We start from the raw sequence: 27,984 nt of genomic DNA, 5'->3' as shown, positions 1-27,984 counted from the left end.
ACACTGTACCTATCAGACAGCTGTCTCTCAGCGGAGGTGATGGGCTGGGTCCTAAATCTCTCCGAGGTCTTTCTACCCTCTCCAGGTGAGATGTAGAGTCTGGGCCTGCGCCCCCTGTCCCCCCTCCACGGGACATCCGTACTGTCTTGCTGCCCTCTCCAGGGGACCCCCGTACCCCCCGGGTACACCCAGTCTACCTCTTCCTCCCTTCGCAGAGAGGGAGAAGGGGTGATGAAGAAAGGAAATAGAAAAATAGCAGGGTGAGGGAACGAAAGAAAGGAAAAGATGGCGTGCTTTCCGTTTCTTTTCCACACAAAATCCCAACCCCTGATTTTTACATTGGAGGAGCAGTGGAAGCCATAATCATGCAAAGATTTGCGACTACGTTGTGTTACACACACACACACACACACACACACACACACACCATACTGTCCATCAGGTAGTCCAAGCACTCAGCCCAAGAGAAAGCAACAGTCAACCAACCGCCGCGAAATGCTCTACTGCTAGCGTTAGTGATTGGATGAGTGTTTTCTACTATGCGTCAGTAGCAGAAACCCTGGTCAGAATAATCACACTGATTATTTCAGTCAGGAGGAGGTTGGTGTTAGCTAGGCAGTGCAGGTAAGCTAGTGAGTTCCAGATAGAAGCCAGCAGCAGCTCCTAGCAGAATGCATTGTAGAGCAGCACTGTACTACAGAACAGAACCACCTACAGCTTCGGTTTCCTGATGACTGGGGCAGTAGCAGTCGTAGCACTCTCCAGGTAGGAGTGGCGAAGCTTGGCCACAGAGACACGAGCATCCCTGGTCTCTGGTGGGCTCTGGTCTCCATTACTGATCCCATCCTCACTAGCCCATTGTTGCAGGACTGCTGCCTCTCTGACCCGCCCTGGCCCTTGGGTCTTCGGGATGGACCCTCTAGGGGCCCCAGTGTCGGACGTGGAGCAGCTGGAGGAGACGGGAGCGTCAGTGGTCATGGCTCCTCCCCTGGTCTGGATGTGAGTGGCGGCAGGGGCCACCCCTCTCTGGATGTAAATGGCGTTGTCATTCCACGGTTGTTGGTGCTCCTCTGAGGCTCTGACCTCTGCTCTATTATCTGCGGCCAGCAGACGGGACACGTGTTCCCCTGTAGGTCTGATTGGTTCAGGGTCTGTGTCCGGTTCCTCCAGTCGCATCCTGGTTCTCCCTCCTCCCCCCATGTAACCTCCTCTGGGCTCCTCCGGCTCAGCCTTCCTCCCGTGTCCCACTCCCTGGCCTTCTCGGGCCCTGCTGTAGCCAGCCTGCTCCTCCTCTCCCCTGCTGCCCCTGCTGGGGCCGCTGCCACGCGGGTCCTCTGTGCTCTTCTCCCTGCGTCTGATCTCTGATGGCAGCACAGCTTTCCTGCTCTTCAGTAGTACCTCAGTCCTCACCTCCTGTCTACCCTCCCTATGGGCTCCCCTCTCCTCATCCACCTCTCCCTCCATCTCCTCTTCCTCCTCTGGCTGAGGCTGTTGTGGCTGCTGTGCCCTGGGACCGGGGCCAGTGGTCATGGACAGATAGCTGGGGTCATCACTCAGCCCAGAACGGGTGAGTTGAGGCTGGGGGTGAGAGTAGGCTGGCTGGGGGCCTGGAGGGTTGGTGGTGGTGTAGGCTGGAGCCTGGTGGTAGGCTGTGGGGCAGGTGGTGGCCTGGGTCTTGGGTTGGGGGTGTCTCCTGTACAGGGGGGCCTCAGCGACATGGTGGCCCAGCTCTGGACTCTGTCGGATTCCCTCCTCCCTGACGAGCCTCTCCCTAACTCGGATTCTTCAGGGAGAGACCGAGAGGGTTAACAACTCGCTGCAGTTTGTACTGAAACTCAGAGTGCAGCGAGAAAAGATAATTAAATAATGGTGAAAGCCCAACACATCCCTTTCCTTCCCTCAGCCATAAAACATTCCCTTTCCCCTCTACCCTTCTCAACCCCTCCTCTCTCTTATTAAATTGTGGCTGCATTTATTTATTTATTTACAGAAAACGGTCAAAATGTCAGAGTCACAGATATCCCCAGAGAAAAACAGTCATATGAATGTACTGTAGTACCATCTGACCAGTGAGATACTAATGAAAAATGCACGAAGAACACCAAGTTACCAAACTAAAACAAACAGGGAATCAATTGGCTGCAGAGCACAGTCAGACCACATGCTGGATGGTGGTGGAGGTTGGTTGGTAACATGCTAGGCTAGCTAGCAGCTGTTGTCAGGTGGTGGCTAACGCAATGCTAACAGTAACACTTTCCTGCAAGACTTGTCGGTGATGGTTCTGGGAGTGTTAAAGTAGTACTGTACAGGTTAATCTCTGTAGGGGGGCTGGCAGGTGGCCAACAAAAACAAAAACCGCAGCCCCTCTTCCTTCTCTCTTCCACAACAGTCTTCCACAGCTGAGCAGGCGTGGGCCTGGATTCGCAGAACATTTCTTAATTTCTTATTATTAACTGCCATTTTCCCCTTCCCTATAGACTTAAGAAGAAAGTTAAGCAAAGTTGCTATTCCTTGTATTAGCTTGTGTTTTGTGAATTTGGTGGGCAACAGGGCCTAGGACTGGCTGTGGAAGGTTAGCTCACTGTGTCTGCTTTTCTCCTCATCTTTGAATGACACATTCCTTTATGACTAAATCCAGAAGTCCTAGCTAGATTCAGCTGTTCTTTATTCTGTTAGGCTCACAATTCTAGGCTGATATCTGATCTACTGCAGAGAATCAGACAATGCGTGACTTTACTGACAGCACCCTCACTTGTGGCTTTTTGAAAGCTGTCTATTTACGACCCATTTGTGACTTGTGGCTGATAACAGGTTTATCTGGTCAGAAATGGATCGTATAACCTACCATAATAACAAAGTCCTGTCGATTCCCTGACTGAGGATAGACATACACTCAGAGCAGTCCAGTAGAGATTCTGTCTAACATCCACAAGGGTACTACTGGTTGGAAGATTCCTGGAGTTTACAAGGGAATAAGCAAGAAATCTGAGAATCCTCTAACCAAAAGTTACCAGAATCCTGCAACCCTAGCCAAGATCTAAGGAGATTTAGTGGAGTAAATGTTTTGGGGTGAAAATTGAGCCAACTCAGCAATAATAATAATTGCAGCTCTAATTTCAAGTTGCTCTGACTGTGTGTAGGCCTGAGGGATAGAGACTGTACAAGATCTATGTGCTGAGTCAAGGCTGGGAGAGGAGAGGAGTGGGGGATGAGCCATGACTAAAGGGTTTTCTCCCACGGTCTGACTCCCAGCATCATTCTTCATCCTCCCTCAGACAGTCTGGCTTGGTCAGTAGAGAAACAGGGAGAAACTGCAATAGAGCACTTACTGTAAGTAACTCTATAAGTAATTGAGATCGAAACGGCTTTAGAGTCATTGGACAACATGAACAGGGGCGGGGAGGAGGGGGATCATTTGGTCAGTGAAATGAAAACACAGCAACACACCCATTAATGTTGATGAGGAATGAGGTCTGATGTGACGATGGCATGGGCTCGGTTAAAAGATGGGAATGTGGAAGGGAGGGAGGGAGGGTCAAACAAACCCTGTACCTGGAGGGCCAGTTGATAAGGGATTGGGTGTTGCCTTCCGAATCGGTCTGGAGGAACCAATTGCTGGTTAGTTTCACCTCCGGGCTGCACCAATGGGATGGGAGACGCAGTGAGTCAGCGACAATGGGGCTGCATCCAAAATGGCGCCCTATTCTTTGTGCAGTGCACTACTTTTGACCAGAGCCTATGGAGCTCTGGTCAAAAGTAGTGCACTATTATAGGGAACAGGGTATATTTTCAAACGCACCTTGGGTGAGTGAGTGGCTAGTGGGGAGACCGCCCCGAGCATTACACTTGTAGCACAAACACATTAAGCTTGACCAAGAAAGAACCATCCATCTGCCTTGTACTTCAGTGGATATTCCGTTCTACTGGGAGCTCAGTTATCATTCTGGTATTTGGAGAGATGTCAACAAACAATGAAATATGAAACAAATCCTCTCCGGGAATGTTAATCGAAATGAACAATAAAAGAGGCATCAACTGGGGCTTGGGAAAATGATAGGACACAGAGATGACGCACACAGCAGCATGTATTGCAATGCACAGTGTACTCTACACGTCTATGGAAAATGTGACCTAGATAGTTTGTGTGGATGTATTGATATGTAGGTTACGCGTGCCATTGTTAAAGTGATGTAGTTCTGTCCTTGAACTGTTCTTGTCTATTAATGTTCTGTATTATGTCATGTTTAATTTTTTGTGTGGACCCCAGGAAGTATAATGGGGATCCTAATAAAATACCAAATAGTAGACATTCAACTGACGTATTGTGTACAATGCATGTGCAGCGGCAGTCCTGGGGGCGAAAACAGCTCGTTGATGAGAGGTCGAAGGACAAATGGCAAGAATCGTGTAAGCTAACACGAGGTCCACAAACAGATGAATAACGGCATCTCGGAACACACAAGTAGCGGTTCCAGTGGGATCGCGATCACCAACACTGGACAATTGAGTGGAAAACATTCCTTTGTCTGACAAACCCTGGTTCTTGTTGCGTCATGCTGACGGCAGAATCAGGATTTGGCGTAAGCAGCATGAGTATGGCCATGGATCCATCCTGCCTGGTGTCAACGGTACAGGCTGGTGGTGTACTGGTGTGGGGAATGTTTTCCTGGCACACGTTAGGTCCCTTGATAACAATGGAGCAACAAAAACGTCCTTCCTTATCTGTCCTACCAGATATCCAGAGCCATGCCCTCACCCAGCAGTGGGCAACAGCATGTGACTCAGAGGGTTTTCTATGAGAGAGAGCAAGAGAGCGAGCGAGAGCACCAGGGAGAGCGCTTGAGCGAGAGAGAGAGAGCTGCTCAGTGTCCTAAACCCTAAACTCTTTCTCCAGGTGGGTGGCGTGGCGTGGTGCTGCTGGCCTTCATCAGTCCCATCTGTGTCTGTACACGCTCATAGTTCTGACCGAGGAGTCACATTGCGCACCCTGTAACCCAACACCCCTCCTGATGGCTAACGCAACACAGCCGCTGCCAAGTTCTGAAACCCGAGAGAGAGAGAGGGCGGAGAGAGACGGAGAGCGAGATAGATGCCTGGTGTGATGTGGAATCGGACCATGTGTCCCTAATCGTTTCCCCTTAGTGAGTAAACATTTAGCTCCAGCAGGCTACAGCTAGGGATGGCTGTTAAAATAAGCCTGAAGGACTGAGAGAAAAACTAAAATGTCTCCAGACTAGACACTGCATTGGACCATGAATCCCAAATGAAGTATCCCTAAACTAACCTCTAATATTGAGTGTCGTTGTTGGAAATATAGTACCACAGCATTGTATCAGCAGTCTCACAACCTGGGCTTTCGTTGACTTTCTATGACTTTGACTCAAGTGGGTTGTGTAACTGTTCAGCAAAGCAACAAATAAAGCTGCTCCTTTAGGTTTAATAAACTAAATCCTACAAGTCGCTGTTCAACCACCTGAACATTTTGGCACAGAAAAATACATGCAGTGCCTTCAGAAAGTATTCATACCCCTTGAGTTATTCCACATTTTGTTGTGTTACAGCCTGAATAAAATTTTTTATTAAATATATTCTCACCCATCTACACAGAATACCCCATAAATAACAAAGCGAAAACATGTTAAGAACTTTTTGCAAATGTATTGAAAAATAAATCTCATAAGTATTCACACCCGAGTCAATACTTCGTAGAAGCACCTTTGGCAGCGAGTACAGCTGTGAGCCTTCCACACCTGGATTGTGCAACATTTGCCCATTATTCTGTCAAATTGGTTGTTGATCATTGCTAGACAACCATTTTCAGGTCTTCCCATAGATTTTCAAGTAGATTTAAGTCAAAACTAACTCGGCCACTCAGGAACATTTACTGTCTTCTTGGTATGCAACTTGGTGAATTAATCTCCCAGTGTCTGGTGGAAAGCAGACTGAACAAGGTTTTCCTCTAGGATTTTGACTGTGCTTAGCTCCATTCCGTTTATACTGAAAAACGTCCCAGTTCTTAACAATTACAAGCATACCCATAACATGATGCAGCCACCATTATGCTTAAAAATATGGAGGGTGGTATTCAGTAATGTGTTGTATTGAATTCGCCCTAAACATAACACTTTGTATTCAGGACAAAAAGTTAATTGCTTTGCCACATTATTTTCAGTATTACTTTAGTGCATTGTTGCAAATACGATGCATGTTTTGGAATATTTTTTATTCTGTACAAACTTCCTTCTTTTCAGTCTGTCAATTAGGTTAGTTTTGTGGAGTAACTACAATGTTGTTGATCCATCCTCAGTTTTCTTTATCACAGCCATTAAACACTAACTGTTTTCACCATTGTCCTCATGGTGAAATCCCTAAGTAGTTTCCTTCCTCTCTGGCAACTGAGTTAGGAAGGACGCCTGTATCTTTGTAGTGACTGGGTGTATTGATACACCATCCAAAGTGTAATTAATAACTTCACCATGCTCAAATGGATATTTAATGTATTTTTTTGTTTGTTTTACCCATCTACCAATAGAGGTGCCCTTCTTTGCGAGGCATTGGAAAACCTCCCTGGTCTTTGTTGTTTAATCTGTGTTTGAAATTCACTGCTTGACTGAGGGACCTTACAGATAATTGTATGTTAAACACTATTGCACACAGAGTGAGTCCATGCAACTTATAATGTGACTTGTTAAACACATTTTTACTCCTGAACTTATTTAGGCTTGCCATAACAAAGGAGTTGAATACTTATTGACTGAAGACATTTCAGCTTTTCGTTTTTAATTCATTTGTAAAAATTTCGAAAAACATAATTCCACTGGCATTATGTGTGTAGGTCAGAGAAATAAAATCTCAAATTAATTCATTTAAAAATCAGGCTGTAACAAAAAAGGTGGAAAAAGTCAATGGGTATGAATACTTTCTGAAGGCACTGTATATGCAGCAACATCAAACACGATGCAACAACTAAAACTGTTCAGACTTCAGTTCAGGCTTCAGTCCTCCCAGGCCCAGCTGTGTGTAAACCCTGTTGGATTGACTGAGCCTGCTGCTGCATGCACAGATTACTCTTCCTCTATGCTATAAATTATTGTGTGCGTCCCAAATGGCACCCTGCCGTATTTACTGCACTACTTGGTCAAAAGAAGTGCACTCTATAGGGACTAGGGTGCCATTTTGATGCAGTTAATGTTCCTGCCAAGAGGACGACCTTGTGAGAGTCTCTGTTAAAGGGATCAAGGAGACGCGGTATGTGTGTGATCTCTCTCTCTCTCTCTCTCTCTCTCTCTCTCTCTCTCTCTCTCTCTCTCTTATTTACAGTAAGGGGAAAGAGACACTGTACAGAGAGAGAATCTTCACAATAGGAAGAGAAAGAGGACTAGACAGTGTAGTAGGTCGGTCAACTCACCCCTGTCTGCCGAGGATGTTGTGGGCCTGTTGCTCTATGAACAGGCCCTCAGGGGACACCCCCTGTTTGGGGGAGGGCAGTGAGGACTTCCGGGTCATCTTGGGCGAGCTGGGGGGCACCCCTGTGATGGTGTGGTCATTAGCAACGGGCACCTTGGCTGAGGTGGGCGATGATGACGTCACATCCATGTAGGTGGCGGAAGAGGGGAGCGGCGGCTCGAGGGCGTTGATGTTCCTCTCCTGCTGCCCTGCCCTGCGCTGGTTCTCCAGGTTCATCACCCTCTCCCTCTCCGTGAACGAGTCCACCCTGGGTCTCCCCTGGCCAGGCTCACCGTAGCCTTGTGGCTGGAGTGCCAGTCTCCCCACCCTGGAGCTGCCTGAAGTGTAGGAGGGTTCATCCCCGACAGACTCCGCCCTGGGGCGTGGCTTGACGTTTGTGTAGCCCTGTTGCCTCACCGAAGAGGTGTCAGACTCCTTGCGACCACGGGCAGAGCCAGATCGGGAGGAGAAGTGATCGGTGGTGGCGTCTGGTTCCTGGTCCAGAGACATACCGTAGCGCTCGGCCAGCTGCCGACGCCGTTCCGCCTTGTAGCGGGCTATCCGATCGGCCTTGGAGTCCAGGTCGGTACCTGCGGAGTCAGAGCTGTAAATGGGTTCAGTTGGGATGGTCTGGCCCTCAGGCCGGCTCCGGGCTCTGGACTGCCTCTCTGGAGCAGTGACCTGCTGATGGGTCATCATCTCTGGACTCTCCATGTCCTCCTTACTGTAACGCTGCACTGTAACTGGGGATAGATAGAGACCATCATTAGACCATCATGCATGGACTAAAACTCTACGCAAGTAATACACAGTGTACAACACATTATAATCTAGCTGGCAGCATTAGTTCAATGCTTTCATAACTTCTTCGTAATATTAACAAATAGATCTAGTTTCGGCAGTGGTTATCAATCATTCACCTATTCCATTACCACGGAGTACACAAACAAATATACACCGTGTACAAAACATTATGAACACATGCTCTTTCCATGACACACTGAACAGGGAAATCCAGGTGAAAGTTATGATCCCTTATTGATGTCACCTGTTAAATCCACTTTAAATCAGTGTAGATTAAGGGGAGTAGACAGGTTAAATAAATCCTTTTAAGCCTTGAGACAATTGAGACGTGGATTGTGTATATGTGCCATTCAGAGGGTGAATGGGCAGGACAAAATATTTAAGTGCCTTTGAACTGAGTATGGTATAGGTGCCAGGCGCACCGGTTTGAGTGTGTCAGAACTGCAACGCTGCTAGGTTTCTCACGGTCAACAGTTTCCCGTGTGCATCAAGAATGGTCCACCACCCAAAGAACATCCAGCCAACTTGATAACTGTGGGAAGCATTGGAGTCAACATGGGCCAGCATCCCTGTGGAACGCTTCCGACACCTTGTAGTCCATGCCCCGACGAATTTAGGATGTTCTGAGGGCAAAAGGGGGCGCAACAATATTTGGAAGGTGTTCCTAATGTTTTGTACACTCAGTGAATATAATGCATGAAGTCGATGCATATCTTTCAAATTACTTCATACTGTAAGCAAAGATTGACCAAATTCATATCCAAAAGCGTGAGACGGGTTTAGAAAATGATGTACTATATGGAGCTCTGGCAATGCTCAAGTTCTGTCATTCTGTGGGTTGTGTAAGTAGCTGATGCAGCTATGTAGGAACTCTAGGTACAATGTGTGCAGTTTAGTGATCCTCACCGACACAGGGGTCACAGGTGTCCGAGGAGCGTGTGTAACGGGGTGTGTCTTCCTCTAGCAGCCGATTGGTCACCAGGCCGGGGCAGCTGGGTAATATGGCAGGCTGCACCTCACTTTCTATACCCTCCAACCGCCGGGCAATCCTCTCCTTCCTACATACAGAGTCAGACACAGTGACATGACAGAATACCCGTTTGACTGAGTAGCCACACACACACACACACTCTTATTCATCACAGTCACCACTACAATAACGGCTGGCTTCGTTACATGGTTGAAGGAGCTGAAGGTCTCAGTCATACCTGTTCATTTCCCAGTCACAGCTAGTGCTTGGGCTGATGCTTTCAAAACGCTTCCTCAATTCTGAAACTGGATGGATGAAAACACAGGTAGGTACAAGAGGAAAAACTGGAAAGTAGAGAGTAGTCAATCAAGTTTATCAATTCAGAATTCAGTAGTCATGATAGGAGAAAGGCATTACAGCAGACGAGGTTGGACAGTTTAAGCTCATATTATCCCACAGAGTTGAATGTAGAGTTTAAACAGATCTGGGACCAGGCTACTGTCACATCTAGAGCAAGAATAGATTGGTTTGTTTGTGGGTCTTGTTATTGAACTATAATGAGGTGACGATTCCTCCAGTAGGCTACTCTGTTCTCTACAACACAGTGAAAAATCGCTGAGAGAGACATTTACAAGGAACTGACAAAATGTGCACCCCGTCTCAACAATAAAAGATCATATAAAGTCCAAACTGCAAATGACTGAGCATAGGAAGTGGTTGTACATGCGGAATCTTCCCAGTGAGGGCGGGGGTCCGAAGGGGTTAGCCCCCCCAAATTTTTTTTTATCTAGAATTTGTTTTATTTATTCAAGGTTACATTTTAAATTCAAACAAATTGTGTGATGGGCACTTTTTCTTATGACAAAATGGGTCTCAAAAAAACAATGCATATCGTTCATTCTAGCGGGAGAGGGCTCGACTGACTTTTTTTCTGACTTGTGAATTGAAAAGTAGCCTAGTTCATTTAAGTGGAAAAAGTAGCCGGCTGATAATGAGTCTGTAATCAGCTGTTTAGCCGACAACTGGCGCTAGTGGAAAACACTGTCTTTCATGTGATTGATCTTAAAATAATGATCCTGTCTAGTTCCTAAATAGAGGCATCTGAGAGATCGCTCAGAATACACCCAGACCCATAGGAACAGGCCACCGTCAGGTAAAGGCCTATTGGATTGGATCAGATTCCCCTGTAAGGCTCGAACACATCACACCGAATGTGGACCTAGTGTTCGTCAGCTGATCGTTCAGCGCGCTGTTTTAGGGACAACACGCTGTAGACGTTGACATTTTCACTCGATTCTACATGTAAAATCGGTGCGCACGCGGTTCGCAAATTACGTTCAGAGGTGCCAAGTACTCTCGGTCAGCAAACGCTATTGCTGTGTCTAAGCCCTTAGGAGGACAGACCGACAGACAGCGCTATCCATTAGCTAGTAGTACAGGAGTTGCACTGTAGTCAGGAGAGAAAACAGCCCAGTCTAGAACTTATGCTTGTTACTACTGCACAGTACATTATGTACGATAAAATTTTCACAACACAACAGGAACACAAGCAAAAACGTCAACGAATGAAAAAAATCAAACACCTCTACTTTATATGATATTTTATTTTATTGTTGAGACGGGTTGCAGATTGTCAGTTCCTTGTAAATGTCTCTCGCAGCGATTTTTCACCGTGTTGTAGTCTCTGTGACGTCTTCAAACTCCAGTTCCCCTATTTGCACCAAACACAAACACCAACCCACAGGACTACACACACTATTCCCCCTCCTAGCACTCACACACGCTGCTCCCTTAAAACCCCACAATATTATTTTTAACTGAACTTTATCAAGGCAACAAGCGCCATCAAACAACAACCCTTCCAACCAACACAGTCACACAATAGAAACCACTTCCCTCAACCCCATAACCCTGGGAAAGTCTCCGTTGTCAGAGAATGCATCCCAATGGCTCCGGATTCAAAAGTAGTGCACTATGAACGGGAATAGGATGGCATTTTAGATGCAACCTTTGTCAGATAGTCATGTGTTTCATGCAGCACAGCACGCTTTAACCCCCGAGTCACCTTTGGGGAGGTTTGCCAAGAGCTTGACATCTATATCCTTGGTGTTCTTGGCTGGGTCGTCCTTCCCTTCGGACGAAAACTCTTTCTGGAAGCTGCAGAGGGGGCAGAAATAAAAACTGAAAGCTCAGTCGGTCAGAACAATGAAGATTTCGTTTCAGTAAATGAACAATCTGATCATACCATGGTTCCATCCCAAATGGCACCCTATTACCTATATAGTGCACTCCCCAAAAGTGTTGATATTAGTGGTGCACTATATAGGGAATAGGGTGCCATATTAGTGGTGCACTATATACGGAATAGGGTGCCATTTGGGATGCAATTGAAAAGGAACGCACTAAAGGGGAACAGCACGATATGATCACGATACTTAGGTGCAGATATGATATGTATTGCGATTCTCTACATTCTCACGATTCTATACGTATTGCGATTCGATACTGCGATTTTTTTGCGATTTGATGTTCCAAATATATTGCTCACTATAGCTAGGTTTCCATCCAATTGGCGACACATTCATGCGAATATTCATGTCTGCATAGAAAATAAAAGAAAATCCCACCAGAGGTGTGTTTCCATCAAACTGACTTTGAAGCTGATAAAATGCTGTGCCTGATGTTGTAGTGCACATCAAAGCACTTGGGCGCTTAAGTTTTAATGTACCGAATAAAAAAAAACTGAAGTTTGCGTTTCCATTGCATTTTCAACTATATGGATGGTTTTGTCACAAAAAACAACAACTGTTGCGATAAATAGCCAACAGTTTGCTGATGAGGTGGACAGGGTATGTTCTATGATGAGATATGGATAAAAGCAAGCCTAATTTATTATTTATATATATGTTTTATAATTGGCAGCCAAACACCGATCATCATGTCACCAGCATCATTCAAATGGCCTACCATCGACAGTTATTTATTTGCATGAAGCGCATCACCGTGTACTTAACCACCATAAATTGTGATGAACGTCATAAATTATTTCGTCTGCCTATAAACTATACATGCGCTTCCAATTCGTGGTGGTAGTAGGCTATAACATAATCGCATGACTTAAAGTTGACTGCGACATGGTTTTCTATCAATATTTGCGCATAAAAGAGTGTCCACCGCAATTGTCGCATAATCTATTTCACAGACAAAAAAAAGATCCCATCTTGTTTAGTGTATTTTGTTTCGTCGACATTGGAAAGTATTACCGAAAGATTTGCCTTCCATAAGGGCTGTCGTCACTTTTTTTTATGCATTACGTCATTCATCCGCATGAAATGGTTGGATGGATTCCTGGTTAATATGTCTGCATGACTTTTGATCAGACATGGAAATAAAAGTGCTGAAAACATGTTGGCTCACCATTTAAAAAGAAGACTGAGAACCAGCTATAGGTCTAGGATGAAAAATCCCGGAGGTTTGACGCAGGACAGTCGATTAGCGCTAGCTAACGCTTCCTAACGAAAAAAGTCAAAGTATCTTTATAATAGCTACCAAAATAATATTCCGATATGCAACTATCGATTTTTCAACCCAATCACTAATTCTCAGAGGTTATAAGGTGATCCAAATGTAATAATGTTTAGCATCTTTGGAAGTGAGATTGTTTTGAAACATGTTTAAGACTAAATAGCCTACCAGTGAATCCTGGCCCAAGTTGCTCATACTACCAACTAAAAATGAGTAATTAATTAATTATCAAAATGTTGCTCATTCATTTTCATTATTATACTGAACAAAAATACTGCAACATGTAAAGTGTTGGTCCCATGTTTCATGAGGTGAAATAAAAGGCAATTTCCATATGCATAAAAAACGTATTTCTCTCAAATTTTCTACACAAATTTGTTTACATCCCTGGTAGTGAGCATTTCTCCTTTGCCAAGATAATCCATCCACATGACATTTGTGGCATATCAAGAAGCTGATTAAACAGCATTACCATTACACAGGTACACCTTGTGCTGGGGACAATAAAAGGCCACTAAAATGTGCAGTTGTCACACAACACAATGCCACAGATGTCTCAAATTTTGAGGGAGCGTGCAATTGGAATGCTGACTGCAGGAATGTCCACCAGAGCTGTTGCCAGAGAACTGAACGTTAATTTCTCTACCATGACCTGCCTCCAACGTCATTTTAGAGAATTTGGCACTAGGTCCAAACTGCCTCACAACCCCAGACCACGTGTAATCACGCCAGCCCAGGACCTCCACATCCGGCTTCTTCACCTGTGGGATCGTCAAAGAAGCCACACGGACAGCTGACGAAACTGGATTTGCACAACCGAAGAATTTCTGCACAAACTGTCAGAAACCGTCAGGGAAGCTCATCTGCGTTCTCGTCATCCTCACCAGGGTCTTGATCTGACTGCAGTGTGCAAATGCTCACCTTCGATGGCCACTGGCATGCTGGAGAAGTGTGCTCTTCACAGATTTATCACAGTTTCAACTGTACCGGACAGATGGTGTCGTGTGGGCGAGCGGTTTGCTGATGTCAACATCGTGAACAGAGTGCCCAATGGTGGCAGTGGGGTTATGGTATGGGCAGGCATAAGCTACGGACAACGAGCACAACTGTATTTTATCGATGGCAATTTGAATGCACAGAGATGCCATTACGAGATCCTGAGGCCCATTGTCGTGCCATTAATCCGCCACCATCACCTCATGTTTCAGCATGATAATGCACAGCCCCATGTCGCAAGGATCTGTACACAATTCCTAGAAGCTGAAAATGTCCCAGTTCTTCCATGGCCTGCATACTCCCCAGACATGAGCATATTTGGGATGCTCTGGATCGACGTGTACGACAGCATGTTCCAGTTCCCGCCAATATCCAGCAACTTCGCACAACCATAGAAGAGGAGTGGGACAACATTCCACAGGCCACAATCAACAGCCTGATCAACTCTATGCAAAGAAGATGTGTCGTGCTGCATGAGGCAAATGGTGGTCACACCAGATACTGACTGGTTTTCTGATCCACGCCCCTATTTTTTTTTAAGGTATCTGTGACCAACAGAAGCACATCTGTATTCCCAGTCATGTGAAATTCATAGATTAGGGCCTAATGAATTTATTTCAATTGACTGATTTCCTTTTACGAATTGTAGCTCAGTGAAATATTTATATATTTTTGTTCAGTGTAGAATAATCACATCAAGGTCGTAGAATCTGTTGATCTAGTCACACAGACTCAAATCTACGATATGCACACACTAAGAGCCAGTATGTCTATTGTAGCAAAGCATAACAGTGGGAAAAGAAAATTCTTGAAAAATATCCCTAGGGCTGTTTTTAATAGAGTGGGTTGGACTTCTTCACCACAAACTAGTTCTGGTATGAAATAAACCACTAGACTATCTGAGGGAAGGGGCCGTTTGGAACTAGCTTATTAAAGGGCTAAGAACACACGACACACCCATTCTTCTTAAGTAATTCATCTTTTGAGTAAATTATGACAAATAAACCTTATTTGGGGGTAGCCTACAATTGATCATTCCTTAACTATGAATTCAAACGGACAACTAATCACCCTCTTATACATAGAATGAGTAAACGTATAGAACTGTAAACGTATACTGTACTCTCACACTGTAAACGTATACTGTACTCACACTGTAAACGTATACTGTACTCTCACACTGTAAACGTATACTGTACTCTCACACTGTAAACGTATACTGTACTCTCACACTGTAAACATCTAGAACTGTAAACGTATACTGTACTCACACTGTAAACGTATACTGTACTCACACTGTAAACGTCTAGAACTGGATGGATACTGGATGCATGTATGCAGAGCTGTGGAGTCATGAATGTTGGCGGGTGGAGTATTTGACACCAGGCCAAAACGTTGACACAACGCAATCACACTAATGCTGCGGTGGCGTTCACACTAGAGTGACCTTATCCTTCACTTTCTCACTTTGCTTGGTCACTGTCCCAACAGGCCTGCTGCTGTATGACATACACCCAGGGAAGCATAATGGTCTACACAGGCTGAAGAGACTAATAGAAGTGCAATGATACCCGTATACAGAACCGATACACTACACAAATACATTACATTTTTACATTTTAGTCATTTAGCAGACGCGCTTATCCAGAGCGACTTACAGTTAAGTGAGTGCATACATTTTTTTTCTTCATACTGATGTTATCTGTAAGAAAAAAATCTTACCTGAGAGCCCTCTTCTGTAGAAGTCTTGCGCTCCCAAGTTTGATGGGGGTCTCACTCCCAAGTTCTATAGGAAAGAAAACACACCATTTAGACTACTAGACCATACCCAGAGTTCTTCATCACTTGCGTGAGAGAAGAGGAGACAGGCAATTTTGAATGACCACACTTTAATTACACTGTTTTTAAATGAACAAAAACACAGTGGAAGGCAGAGTGTATTCGCGGCTTCTTAAGGTCATCCAACATCTCTGAGGATGACTCTGCATGGATCACATTCATCAAGTAGACTTTCCGCACCACAGAGGAAATAAATGAAAGTGAATAAATTGGAAATCATTTTATTGAATTATGTTGAACAACAGAAGTTGTGCAGCCTTAAGGTTGTAACAGTGAGAACAATGTGTAACTGAGTGCATCTCAAATGACCCTCTATTCCCAATATAGTGCACTACTTTGTGGCATTTGGAGGGAAGAATGTTGTTTATTTGATGAAACCAGGTGAGCGTTCAGACACAGCGGCCTCACAAGACACACAGACACACACACACACACACACAACAACACACTGTAAATTGCAGTATGGCTCCATCTAAAGTGGCTTGTCGCTATGAGGTCACAGCTCAAGGCAATAGAGGATTGATTGATTGCGTTTCATTGAGATGGATGCATGCTTTAAGGTCTGATCACACGTCAAGGTTGTGGGTGTAGTGTGTGCGTGTGTGTAGTGTCTGCATGAGTGTGCGCATAGAGGCATCTCTCTGAGTGCAGAATACAGAGGAGCGATACAAGCAACTCTAAAATTAAAAACATGGTGACCAACCCTCACACAGGTGACAGATTAGCCTTGTCTAACTTGTCATCACAACACATTATACTCAGCTACCAGCAATGCAGAGACAGTTGTCAAGCTCTGCCCTAATAACATGAAGATAGCAGCAGCCTTTAATATGTGCAAAACAATCTTAGGCATAGAAAAACTAAAACGGTGGAAACTGTATAATGTCATTGTTGCGATAGCATGGCCATCAAGACATAAAACAGTGACCGTTATCACCCATCTCCAGTCTGTAGTCTATTAGCAGGCTGATTATAATGGGTAGCTATGTGAAGTAAATGAGACCTCCTCAGGAAAAAAAACACCATTATTCCTACAAAGTAGAGGCCTAATATAAGTGGATGCTGGATGTTACCGTGCCCTGTTAAAGAACGCTCAATGCTTTGTAGAGTTCTAGACCTCAGTGTGGTTGGTTATACAGCAGTGGGGTCCTGTTCAGTAGGCTCAACACTGTGGAACGTTGCAGATAGAAATGCCATGAATAGACCTGACATGGTTCATTAACAGAGACATGTTTGCTCTATTTAACATCTCAAATCTGAACGTTCCTACAACATTGTGCCCTGGGTCATATTCACTGGGTACCAAACGGATGAAAACTGACTGAAACAGAGGGACTACCTGAACTTGTCAAATAAGAAACACTTGTTTTGTTTCCGTTGCAAAAGGTTTTGCTATATTGTGCCCTAATGAATATGACCCTACTGAACACGGACAAGGGCTGGACTGACTGACTCACTCACTCTGTGGGACAGAAAGAGAACACATGTGTTTCCACTTTGCCTGTCCCCCCTCCCCTCCCCCGAGTTCACCTCAGGGGCGCGCACCACACCCCTCCCAATAACACTAACCCCCCCGAAACCACCCGCCATTCCAGATCTGTTAGTCCATATTAAGGATATTTGGATGAAGTTTAAAATCCCCCGCTTTGGGAAAACATCATTTGAGAAGGGAGGGGAAAGAAGAGTCCCTACGGCGAGATGTGTTTTGGTATGAGACTAGTTTTATTATTTCAGCTGGGGAGTTTCCGGTAAACACATACTAGTTCAGGCCTTAGCCATCCCCCTTACATCGTAGCCTACAGGTCATCTTACCAGCTGATAAAGTGACAGAGTGATATCAGAGAAGGAAAACAACAATGTATTCAGGCCTCCTGTAGCTCAGTTGGTAGAGCATGGCGCTTGCAACGCCAGGGTTGTGGGTTCGATTCCCACGGGGGGCCAGTATGAAAAATGTATGCACTCACTAAGTCGCTCTGGATAAGAGCGTCTGCTAGATGACTCAAATGTAAAATGTAATGTAGGTACACCTCCATTAATCTTGTCTATCAAGGTAGGTAAGAGAATTAACTGGAGTTAGCCTGTTTCCTACGGTCATTGACAACGAATGATAATGACCATAGGAATGGGCAAGACAGCACAAACAGATTAGGATTAGCCTTTATAACCCAGTATCACTGTAGTTTAAAACAACATTTAGCTGTTGAGGTCATGGTGTTAATGGTGCTGGATGAGTCAACATGTTGAGCCCTACAGGGGGAATGGAGAACCATCAGATCAGAAGCAGCCCTGTGTTACTTTTAATGCCTGGATAAGAGCATGTAGGCAATAGAGCACAGGAACCCTTACAGAAAGAAAGGAGGGTGCTTCCTGCATTACACGTTCCACACACAGGCAGAAAACCACTACAATGATCAGAGATGTCCCGAACCCTTTGGTGTTAGAAGAATGTGTGAAAAAAAATTCACACCATCACACATGTACACAGAGCTATTAAAGACTGCGTCAAGCACGGCCCACGGGCCAAATCCAGCCCGTGACACATTTCTATCCGTCCTATCGTCAATTCATTTTGGCCCGCTTCCATATCGCCCACGATGCACTACAAGTCACAGCAAGCACTGCCAACATTGCCACACACACACACACCCCCCTCCTCCCATACTCAGCCAGTGCACTGTGTCATGTCATCACTAATGGCACTGACCAAATCTTCTACCGGACTGAAAGTTTAAACGTGTTGTAGGCTAAATGTCCATGAAAAGTTTAGGTTCCAACGGGTCATTGCTGTAGCCTACATAAAATGTAAATCTTGATTGTCAAATAGTTAAGATAAAAGATTCACACGTGGGTATAAATTACTACTAAAAAGGACAATACAGTGAGGGAAAAAAGTATTTGATCCCCTGCTGATTTTGTACGTTTGCCCACTGACAAAGAAATGATCATTCTATAATTTTAATGGTAGGTTTATTTGAACAGTGAGAGACAGAATAACAACAAAAAATTCCAGAAAATCGCATGTCAAAAATGTTATAAATTGATTTGCATTTTAATGAGGGAAATAAGTATTTGACCCCCTCTCAATCAGAAAGATTTCTGGCTCCCAGATGTCTTTTATACAGGTAACGAGCTGAGGTTAGGAGCACACTCTTAAAGGGAGGGCTCCTAATCTCAGCTTTTTACCTGTATAAAAGACACCTGTCCACAGAAGCAATCAATCAGATTCCAAACTCTCTACCATGGCCAAGACCAAAGAGCTCTCCAAGGATGTCAGGGAAAAATTGTAGACCTACACAAGGCTGGAATGGGCTACAAAACCATCGCCAAGCAACTTGGTGAGAAGGTGACAACAGTTGGTGCGATTATTCGCAAATGGAAGAAACACAAAATAACTGTCAATCTCCCTCGGCCTGGGGCTCCATGCAAGATCTCACCTCGTGGAGTTGCAATGATCATGAGAACGGTGAGGACTCAGCCCAGAACTACACGGGAGGATCTTGTCAATGATCTCAAGGCAGCTGGGACCATAGTCACCAAGAAAACAATTGGTAACACACTACGCCGTGAAGGACTGAAATCCTGCAGCGCCCACAAGGTCCCCCTGCTCAAGAAAGCACATATACAGGGCAACTCGCCGTGTTTGGAGGAGGAGGAATGCTGCCTATGACCCCAAGAACACCATCCCCACCGTCAAACATGGAGGTGGAAACATTATGCTTTGGGGGTGTTTTTCTGCTAAGGGGACAGGACAACTTCACCGCATCAAAAGGGACGATGGACGGGGCCATGTACCGTCAAATCTTGGGTGAGAACCTCCTTCCCTCAGCCAGGGCATTGAAAATGGGTCGTGGATGGGTATTCCAGCATGACAATGACCCAAAACACACGGCCAAGGCAACAAAGGAGTAGCTCAAGAAGAAGCACATTAAGGTCCTGGAGGGCCTAGCCAGTCTCCAGACCTTAATCCCATAGAAAATCTGTGGAGGGAGCTGAAGGTTCGAGTTGCCAAACGTCAGCCTCGAAACCTTAATGACTTGGAGAAGATCTGCAAAGAGGAGTGAAACAAAATCCCTCCTGAGATGTGTGCAAACCTGGTGGCCAACTACAAGAAACGTCTGACCTCTGTGATTGCCAACAAGGGTTTTTGCCACCAAGTACTAAGTCATGTTTTGCAGAGGGGTCAAATACTTATTTCCCTTATTAAAATGCAAATAAATTTATAACATTTTTGACATGAGTTTTTCTGGATTTTTTTGTTGTTATTCTGTCTCTCACTGTTCAAATAAATCTACCATTAAAATTATAGACTGATCATGTCTGTCAGTGGGCAAACGTACAAAATCAGCAGGGGATCAAATACTTTTTCCCCCTCACTGTAGGACACACAAGCAAGTATAAATGAGTCAACAGCGGAGTCATCTACTTTATGAAATTACAGCCTGATCAAATCAAATCACATTATTTGTCACATGTGGCGAATACAACAGGTGTAGACTTTACAGTGAAATGCTTACTTACAAGACCTTAACCAACAATGCAGTTAAGAAAAATAAGTTAAGTAAAAAATAGATAAGTCAACATTTTAGAAGAAAAATCAATAATTAAAGAGCAGCAGTAAAATAACAGTAGCGAGGCTATATACAGGGGGTACCGGTACAAAGTCAATTTGCGGTGGCACAGGTTAGTCGAGGTAATATATACATGTGGGTAGAGGTAAAGTGACTATGCATAGATAATAAACAGAGTAGCAGCCGCGTAAAAAGAGGGGGTGGGACATTGTAAATAGTCCGGGTAGCCATTTGATTAGCTATTCTGGAGTCTTATGGCTTGGGGAAGAAGCTGTTAAGAAGCCTTTTGGACCTAGACTTGGCGCTCCGGTTCCGCTTGCCATGCGGTAGCAGAGAAAACGGTCTACGACTAAGAGTTTGACAATTTTTAGGGCCTTCCTCTGACACCGCCTGGTATAGAGGTCCTGGATGGCAGGAAGCTTGGCCCCAGTGATGTACTGGGCCGTACACACTACCCTCTGTAGTGCCTTGTGGTCGGAGCCCGAGCAGTTGCCATACCAGGCAGTGATGCAACCAGTCAGGATGCTCTCGATGGTGCAGCTGTAGGCCTTTTTGAGGATCTGAGGACCCATGCCAAATCTTTTCAGTCTCCTGAGGGGGAATAGGCTTCGTCGTGCCCTCTCCACGACTGTCTTGGTGTGTTTGGACCATGATAGTTTGTTGGTGATGTGGACAGCAAGGAACTTGAAGCTCTCAAATTGCTCAACTACAGTCCCGTCGATGAGAATGCGGGCATGCTTGGCCCTCCTTTTCCTTTGTCTTGATCACGTTGAAGGAGAGTTTGTTATACTGGCACCACACGACCAGGTCTCTGACCTCCTCCCCTATAGGCGGTCTCATCGTTTAGCTCAGTGCGGATGTTGCCTGTAATCCATGTCTTCTGGTTGGGGTATGTACACTACCGGTCAAAAGTTTTAGAACACCTACTCATTCAAGGGTTTTTCTTTATTTTTACTATTTTCTACATTGTAGAATAATAGTGAAGACATCAAAACTATGAAATAACACATATGGAATCATTTAGTAACCAGAAAAGTGTTAAACAAATCAAAATATATATTTTATATTTTATATTTGAGATTCTTCAAATAGCCACCCTTTGCCTTGATGACAGCTTTGCCCACTCTTGGCATTCTCTCAACCAGCTTCACCTGGAATGCTTTCCCAACAGTATTGAAGGAGTTCCCACATATGCTGAGCACTTGTTGGCTGCTTTTCCTTCACTCTGCGGTCCGACTCATCCCAAACCATCTCAATTTGGTTGAGGTCAGGGATTGTGGAGGCAAGGACATCTGATGCAGCACTCCATCACTCTCCTTCTTGGTAAAATAGCCCTTACACAGCCTGGAGGTGTGTTGGGTCATTATCCTGTTGAAAAACAAATGATAGTCCCACTAAGACCAAATCAGATGGTTTGCTGGTTAAGTGTGCCTTGAATTCTAAATAAATCACAGACTGTGTCACCAGCAAAGCACCCCCACACCATAACACCTCCACATGCAGAGATCATCCGTTCACCCACACCACGTCTCACCAAAGACACGGCGGTTGGAACTAAAAATCTAAAATTTGTACTCCAGACCAAAGGCCAAATTTCCACCGGACTAATGTCCATTGCTCGTGTTTCTTGGCCCAAGCGAGTCTCTTCTTCTTATTGGTGTCCTTTAGTAGTGGGTGCTTTGCAGCAATTCGACCATGAACGCCTGATTCACACAGTCTCTTCTGAACAGTTGATGTTGAGATGTGTCTGTTACTTGAACTCTGAAGCATTTATTTGGGCTGCAATTTCTGAGGCTGGTAACTCTAATGAACTTATCCTCTGCAGCAGAGGTAACTCTGGGTCTTCCATTCCTGTGGCGGTCCTCATGAGAGCCAGTTTCATCATTCATAGCGCTTGATGGTTTTTGCGACTGCACTTGAAGAAACTTTCAATATGGAAAATTTCAAAGAACTTTGACTGACCTACATGTCTTAAAGTAATGATGGACTGTCATTTCTCTTTGCTTTTAGCTGTTCTTGCCATAGTATGGAATTGGTATTTTGCCAAATAGGGCTCTCTTCTGTATCTTATTGACTGAGTCACTGGTGCTTCCTGCTTTAGTTTTTGCTTGTAAGCAGGAATCAGGAGGATAGAATTATGGTCAGATTTGCCAAATGGAGGGCGAGCTTTGTACGCGTCTCTGTGTGTGGAGTAAAGGTGGTCTAGAGTTTTTATTTTCCTCTGGTTGCACATTTAACATGCTGGTAGAAATTAGGTAAAACAGATTTAAGTTTCCCTGCATTCAAGTCCCTGGCCACTAGGAGCGCTGCCTCTGGATGAGCATTTTCTTGTTTGCTTATGGCCTTATACAGCTCGTTGAGTGCGGTCTTAGTGCCAGCATCGGTTTGTGGTGGTAAATAGACAGCTACGAAAAAATAGAGATGAAAACTCGAGACTTCCTTAATATTAGATTTCGTGCACCAGCTGTTATTTACAAATGTACACAGACCGCCACCCCTATCTTGCCGGTGCACCGAAAACCCCGCCAGCTGTATGTTATCCATGTCGTCGTTCAGCCACGACACGGTGAAAATTAAGATATTACAGTTTTTAATGTCATGTTGGTAGGATATTCTTGATCGGAGCTCATCCATTTCATTATCCAATGATTGTATGTTGGCTAATAGGACTGATGGTAGAGGCAGATTACCCACTCACCGTCGGATCCTTACAAGGCACCCCAACCTACGTCCCCGATATCTCAGTCTCTTTCTCCTGTGAATGACGGGATTTGGGCCTTGTCGGGTGTCTGAAGTAATCTCTGTCCTGATATCCAGAAGATCTTTTCGGTCATAAGAGACGGTGGCAGAAACATTATGTACAAAATAAGTTACAAATAACGTGAAAAAACACAATAGCACAATTGGTTAGCAGCCCGTAAAATGACAGCCATCTCCTCTGGCACCATTATTATGCACTTGCATCGGTGAATTCAATTGCACTGCTTTCGTGTTACCAGGTAAGTTGACAGAGCACATTTTCATTTATAGGAACGACCTGGGGAATAGTCACAGGGGAGAGGAGGGATGAATGAGCCAATTGGAAGCTGGGAATGATTAGGTGGCAATGATGGATATGAGGACCAGATTAGTAATTTAGCCAGGACACCGGGGTTAACACCCCTACTCTTACGATAAGTACCATGGGATCTTTAGTGACCACAGAGAGTCAGGACACCCGTTTAACATCTCAACCCAAAAGACGGCACCCTACACAGGGCAAATTCTTTTTTTTTTTTTACAAGAGGAAAGAGTGCCTCCTACTGGCCCTCCAACACCACTTCCAGCAGCATCTGGTCTCCCATCCAGGAACCGACCAGGACCAACCCTGCTTAGCTTCAGAGGCAAGCCAGCAGTGGGATGCAGGGTGGTATGCTGCTTTCGTGTGTCCCATTTACAGCGCACAGAGGGAAAGTGTACAGACACATGCCACAGTCCTAGCTAGGCTACTAAAATGTAACAGTCTGGCTTCAGTTTCTAAAGCTTGACAATGAATAACCAAAAACCAAAACTTGCAACAACAAAAAAACATGTAGGCCTATTACAGCAACATTTGAGCAGTAGCCTAGGCTGGCTACTCAACTACAATACATTTTGAGTGCACCATACAGCAATGCTGCATTCAACCACACTGGTGATCCATGCAATAAAAATAAAAAATAAAACATGTTTTATTTTTTACGTTTAAATGTTACAACCTAGCTACATTTTTGTTAGTTATTAAAAAAAATGGATTAGGGTCGCAAGCACAGCAGCAAAGGCTGGACAAATGTGATTTATCGCTTGTATTAATATGTTAAAATACTATATATAGCATCCTATGTACATAAGTGGACATTATAAAGAGCCATATTTTTTACAAATAAAACGGCCCAGTTGTTGTACGTAATTTTTTTTGTAAAAACAAAACAGACAATGTCTGGGCCGCACATTTTTTGTATTTTTTCAATATGGCCAGTGTGCTGATTGAGTTTGATACCCCTGTAGTAAAGTGAAACATGGGGATCAAGTGATTTCATGATTCAATGGAGTCTCATATGCCCCCACTCATGTCAAAAGGTCTGATCCTGGATACTGATTGGTTGTAACTGCGTTCTCGCAGTGGTTTATTTCATGATAAACATACTGTATGTCGCTATAAGGGCGAAATGCCCGTTTACTGTTCTGAGTAAGTTCTTTCTCGTCATTTACAGACTTGATGCAACAGGTTCTATACACAAATACTAATACTTGGAGAAGGCAATCAACCCACATGGGGCTTATCAAGTGTGTGCCGAAATTACTCACAGTCCATTCAAGTGCATATGTCCCTGTTTAGAGGGGATTACCCTGAGCAGAGCAGCCCGGAATTAGAGAGAGCCCAAAAAGAAATGTCACTAAAACGACAACGGGATCACTTAAATCACAAATCTGACTACCCACAACTCCTACCACACACACACACACACACCCTGACCTCCCCCAGTATCAGAGATAAAGCAAGTGAAGGGTTTAGTTGATTCATAAATACTAGGAGCGGTAGCTAAGTCAGGTGAGACAGACAACCAAAGCCTTAAACCCCTCCCTGCAAACAGAAGACTTAGCCTACAGTAGATACTAATACTGTATGCCAATTATAGACAATCAATCAAGACAATCAACGGCTAACAAAGCCTAGTCTCATTCCATTAGCAAGAGCATTGCATGTGTAGCCGTTGTGGAATCGTTAGCTAGTTAGCGGTGCGCTAGTAGTCAAAGGCTGATCAAATGACTGATGGCTAAGTATTGGTCTGGACACAGCTGTGTGGCAAATATGCGCTAATAACACAAACACACATCATCCCTCCAACCCACCAGACCCCAGTTGTATCCCAAATGGCACCCCATTCCCTACATAGTGCACAACTTTAGACCATAGGCCCTGGTCAAAAGTAGTGCACTATGCAGGGAATAGGGTGCCACTTGGGACACAGCCTCTCCTACTTGGTTGTAATGGCTGGGAACCCATGGTGTTGGGGCAACAGGAACACCTGTTGTGAATTCTCAGCCAGTTAACCAAGCAGAACCACCACTCAACACTCAGTTCCACACTCTGGACGCATTACTGAGAGTGGGAATTGTGTACAATTGTGAGAATGTGAGTGTGTGTTTGGCCTATGTTTCACATAGAGTTCTTGTCACACAGTCTGACCCACACACTCAGGCATGTGCCACTAACTATACACAAGGACACATAATATCTCTGACAAAACTCTCCAAATAAACTTGAGACAGAAAGTAGAGCACAGAAATAGCTCTCCCCCCTACTGCAGTCAGAGAGAGTCCCTTATCTCGGCTGTTACGTCCTTGGAGGCTACAGCTGCAGACAGCGCAAGGACAACTGGAAATGGGGCCAGTTAAAAAGAGACAATTTTGCCTCACTTTCCTCAGCCCTATCCTCAGCCCCCTCCTATCCTCAGTCCCAGCCCAAATCCTCAGCACTATCCTCAGTCCCAGCCCAAAGCCCTATCCTCAGCACCAGCTCCATCTTACCTTGGCTGCAGAACTTGACATGGCTCAGGTAGTTTGAGATCCACGGGTTTGCGTTCCGATACATTCTTGCAAGACAAGGTAGGTACAGGGGATAGATAGAAGAAGAGAGGGATAGAGAGAGAAAGAGAGAGAGAGAGCTGCAAAGAGAGAAGTGCTAAGGTCCGACCCGCAGGCAGGCAACTGACTGCAAGGTGATGCAGAGAAACAAATGCAGTCAGTCAGTGCCCCGGGACGAGCTGCCCTCAGCACAGAGAGAGAGACAGAAGGAGAAGGGAGGGAGGGAGTCAGGTAGCGTTAGAGAAAGAGGGAGGGAGGGAGCTGATCCCCCATCAGCAGTAGTAGTGTGTAGTAGCGGCAGCAGTGCAGCGTTCGTTCTCTGTGTGCCGTCAGTGGAGCTGCGTCTCGACAGCTCCCATCTAGTCTCCTCCAGCACTAACGCTACTAGCTAACGGCTAATACTAAACAGACCGGCTGCACTGGAGGAAGGCAGGGGTTAACTAAAGCTGCTCAGTGCCTGCTAATCTGATTACAGGCAAGAAATTAGCTAGGCCCCATCGCTATGCTTACAGATTGGACCAGAGAGGCTGGTTGTCCCTCTATCTCCTTCACAGACAGACTCAGAGAGAGAGGGAGGTGAAAAGAGAGCGGGAACAAGAGAGGAAGGTATAGTCTGGAAGTACTGAGAATGTGCTGCTGTGTTCCCTTGGCCCAGTGACAAGGCAGCAGTGGGACGCTACAGAGCAGTGAGAGGGGAGGGCGAGACAGCAAGATGAGAAGACAAAATTACAGTCTCAGCTAGATGAGACATTCCACTCATCTCTCAGTGGTGACAAAACTAAGGAGCAGAGAAAGAGAGAGTGGGAGGGAGAGAGAGAAAGAGGGATGATAAAGGAAAGGGAGATGGATGGATGGATGGAGAGGCTAAGAGAGAGAGACTGAGGGCGAGAGAGAATGTGAAATCGGCGACGATGGAGCTCGTCAAGGGATTGTTCGTCTGACTAATCTTTTTACGGTAAACACTATGGCCGTCCATCCCTAGAGAATCCAAAAGAGCAGTAGTGTGTGTGTGTTTGTGTGTGGGGGAGACCACAGAAAGTGAATGAGATCATGTAGTCAGAGGGATAGAGGATACAAGTTCAGACCTGCATATTTACACTGAGAGGGTACACACACAGGGAGACAAAACAATGACTTTGATTCCTCAGCCAATAAATTATTAGCTTTTTACGTCATCTCCCTTCACTGAGATTTGGCACGAACCCAACACAGAGCCCAACACTGCAGCAGCAGTGTCCAAACACATACTACTTGAACCCAGGTGTGATGTCAGATCAGTTTATTAGAGGTGGCAGGTTTGGACTCTTCTCTGTCCGTGGTGAGCTCATCTGGTCTGGGCACACCACACACCACCACACGCACTGCAGAGCTGCTAAGTAACACTGCGGGTGAGACCGCTATACGTTTGTCTGTAGTCTACACGCTGGTCTACTATACACTAATAACAGTATTAACCTCAGTAAGAGCTTCCATCTGACCAATCCCAACTACCTTAGGAGACCCAACGGGGGAAGTTATTTTTATATCATTATCAGTTCTATTCAATTAATATGTAGCTTCAAATACAAACCATTGAAACCAATTAGTTGTAGAAATACCTATAGAGAAACACACTGTTGCCTACACCCAATACAACAAACATTTTCATGAATGGGTGAAACATTGTAGCTCTCTACTGTCCCTAGTGGCAGCAGGACACCCCAGAAGCTCAGCCATAGGATAACCATAATCACCGCAGATCCATACAGACCTGTTCTCACTCAACATTCAGAGGAGGAGGACTGGGCTCTGTCTCTGGAGGAATGCAGTGTTGAGTCTGTAGAGAGGCCTAGGAAGAAGCATGGTGCTCTGCTCTGGTCTGGTGTTCATGCCTCTACTGCTGGGTCCGGACCTGGGTTCAAATATTATTGTGTACTTCCCAAAACTTTTAGCCTGTCTGGAGTGCCAGATGGGGCAGGGATTGCACTTTTGGGACTATACCATTGGTCCCATTCCACCAGGTAATCTCAATCAAGTGCAGCTGAATTAATTGAAATAAAACAAATACTATTTGAACCCAGGTGTGGTTGGGTCACACAGAGGGGCTTGGTGGGGCTAACAGCTTAGCAGAACAGGAGACCAAAGCCTTCTGATCCCCCTTCATCATGGAAATCTATCACCATCTGACGCATACCAGACCTGCAGACTAACGTCCTTACTATTATCATCAGTCATTAAAATATGACGACC

General features: G+C 45.0%; 1 protein-coding gene across 15 annotated transcripts in view; it reads right to left on the bottom strand.

The window, feature by feature from the left end:
- Positions 1-27,984, bottom strand: part of LOC121549955 (supervillin) — a 123,399-nt gene that overhangs the window by 37,739 nt on the left and 57,676 nt on the right. For 4 of the 15 annotated variants that reach the window (XM_045210517.1, XM_045210518.1, XM_045210522.1 and 1 more), the window contains exons 1-8: positions 25,699-26,212; positions 15,464-15,527; positions 11,286-11,377; positions 9,459-9,525; positions 9,157-9,308; positions 7,409-8,189; positions 716-1,783; positions 10-207 (exon numbers count right to left, since the gene is read on the bottom strand). In XM_045210517.1, coding sequence (XP_045066452.1) covers positions 10-207; positions 716-1,783; positions 7,409-8,189; positions 9,157-9,308; positions 9,459-9,525; positions 11,286-11,377; positions 15,464-15,527; positions 25,699-25,762 — 2,486 coding nt within the window. In that variant the 5' untranslated portion in view covers positions 25,763-26,212. Of the gene's footprint in view, positions 1-9; positions 208-715; positions 1,784-7,408; positions 8,190-9,156; positions 9,309-9,458; positions 9,526-11,285; positions 11,378-15,463; positions 15,528-25,698; positions 26,255-27,984 lie in introns of those variants that run through there. The other 11 variants (XM_045210524.1, XM_045210525.1, XM_045210521.1 and 8 more) reach the window with 7 other exon arrangements.

The sequence above is a fragment of the Coregonus clupeaformis genome, chromosome 34, assembly GCF_020615455.1.
Source record: "Coregonus clupeaformis isolate EN_2021a chromosome 34, ASM2061545v1, whole genome shotgun sequence".
In the NCBI taxonomy this organism is placed as follows: domain Eukaryota; kingdom Metazoa; phylum Chordata; class Actinopteri; order Salmoniformes; family Salmonidae; genus Coregonus; species Coregonus clupeaformis.
This window is presented reverse-complemented; position numbering and strand designations above follow the sequence as displayed.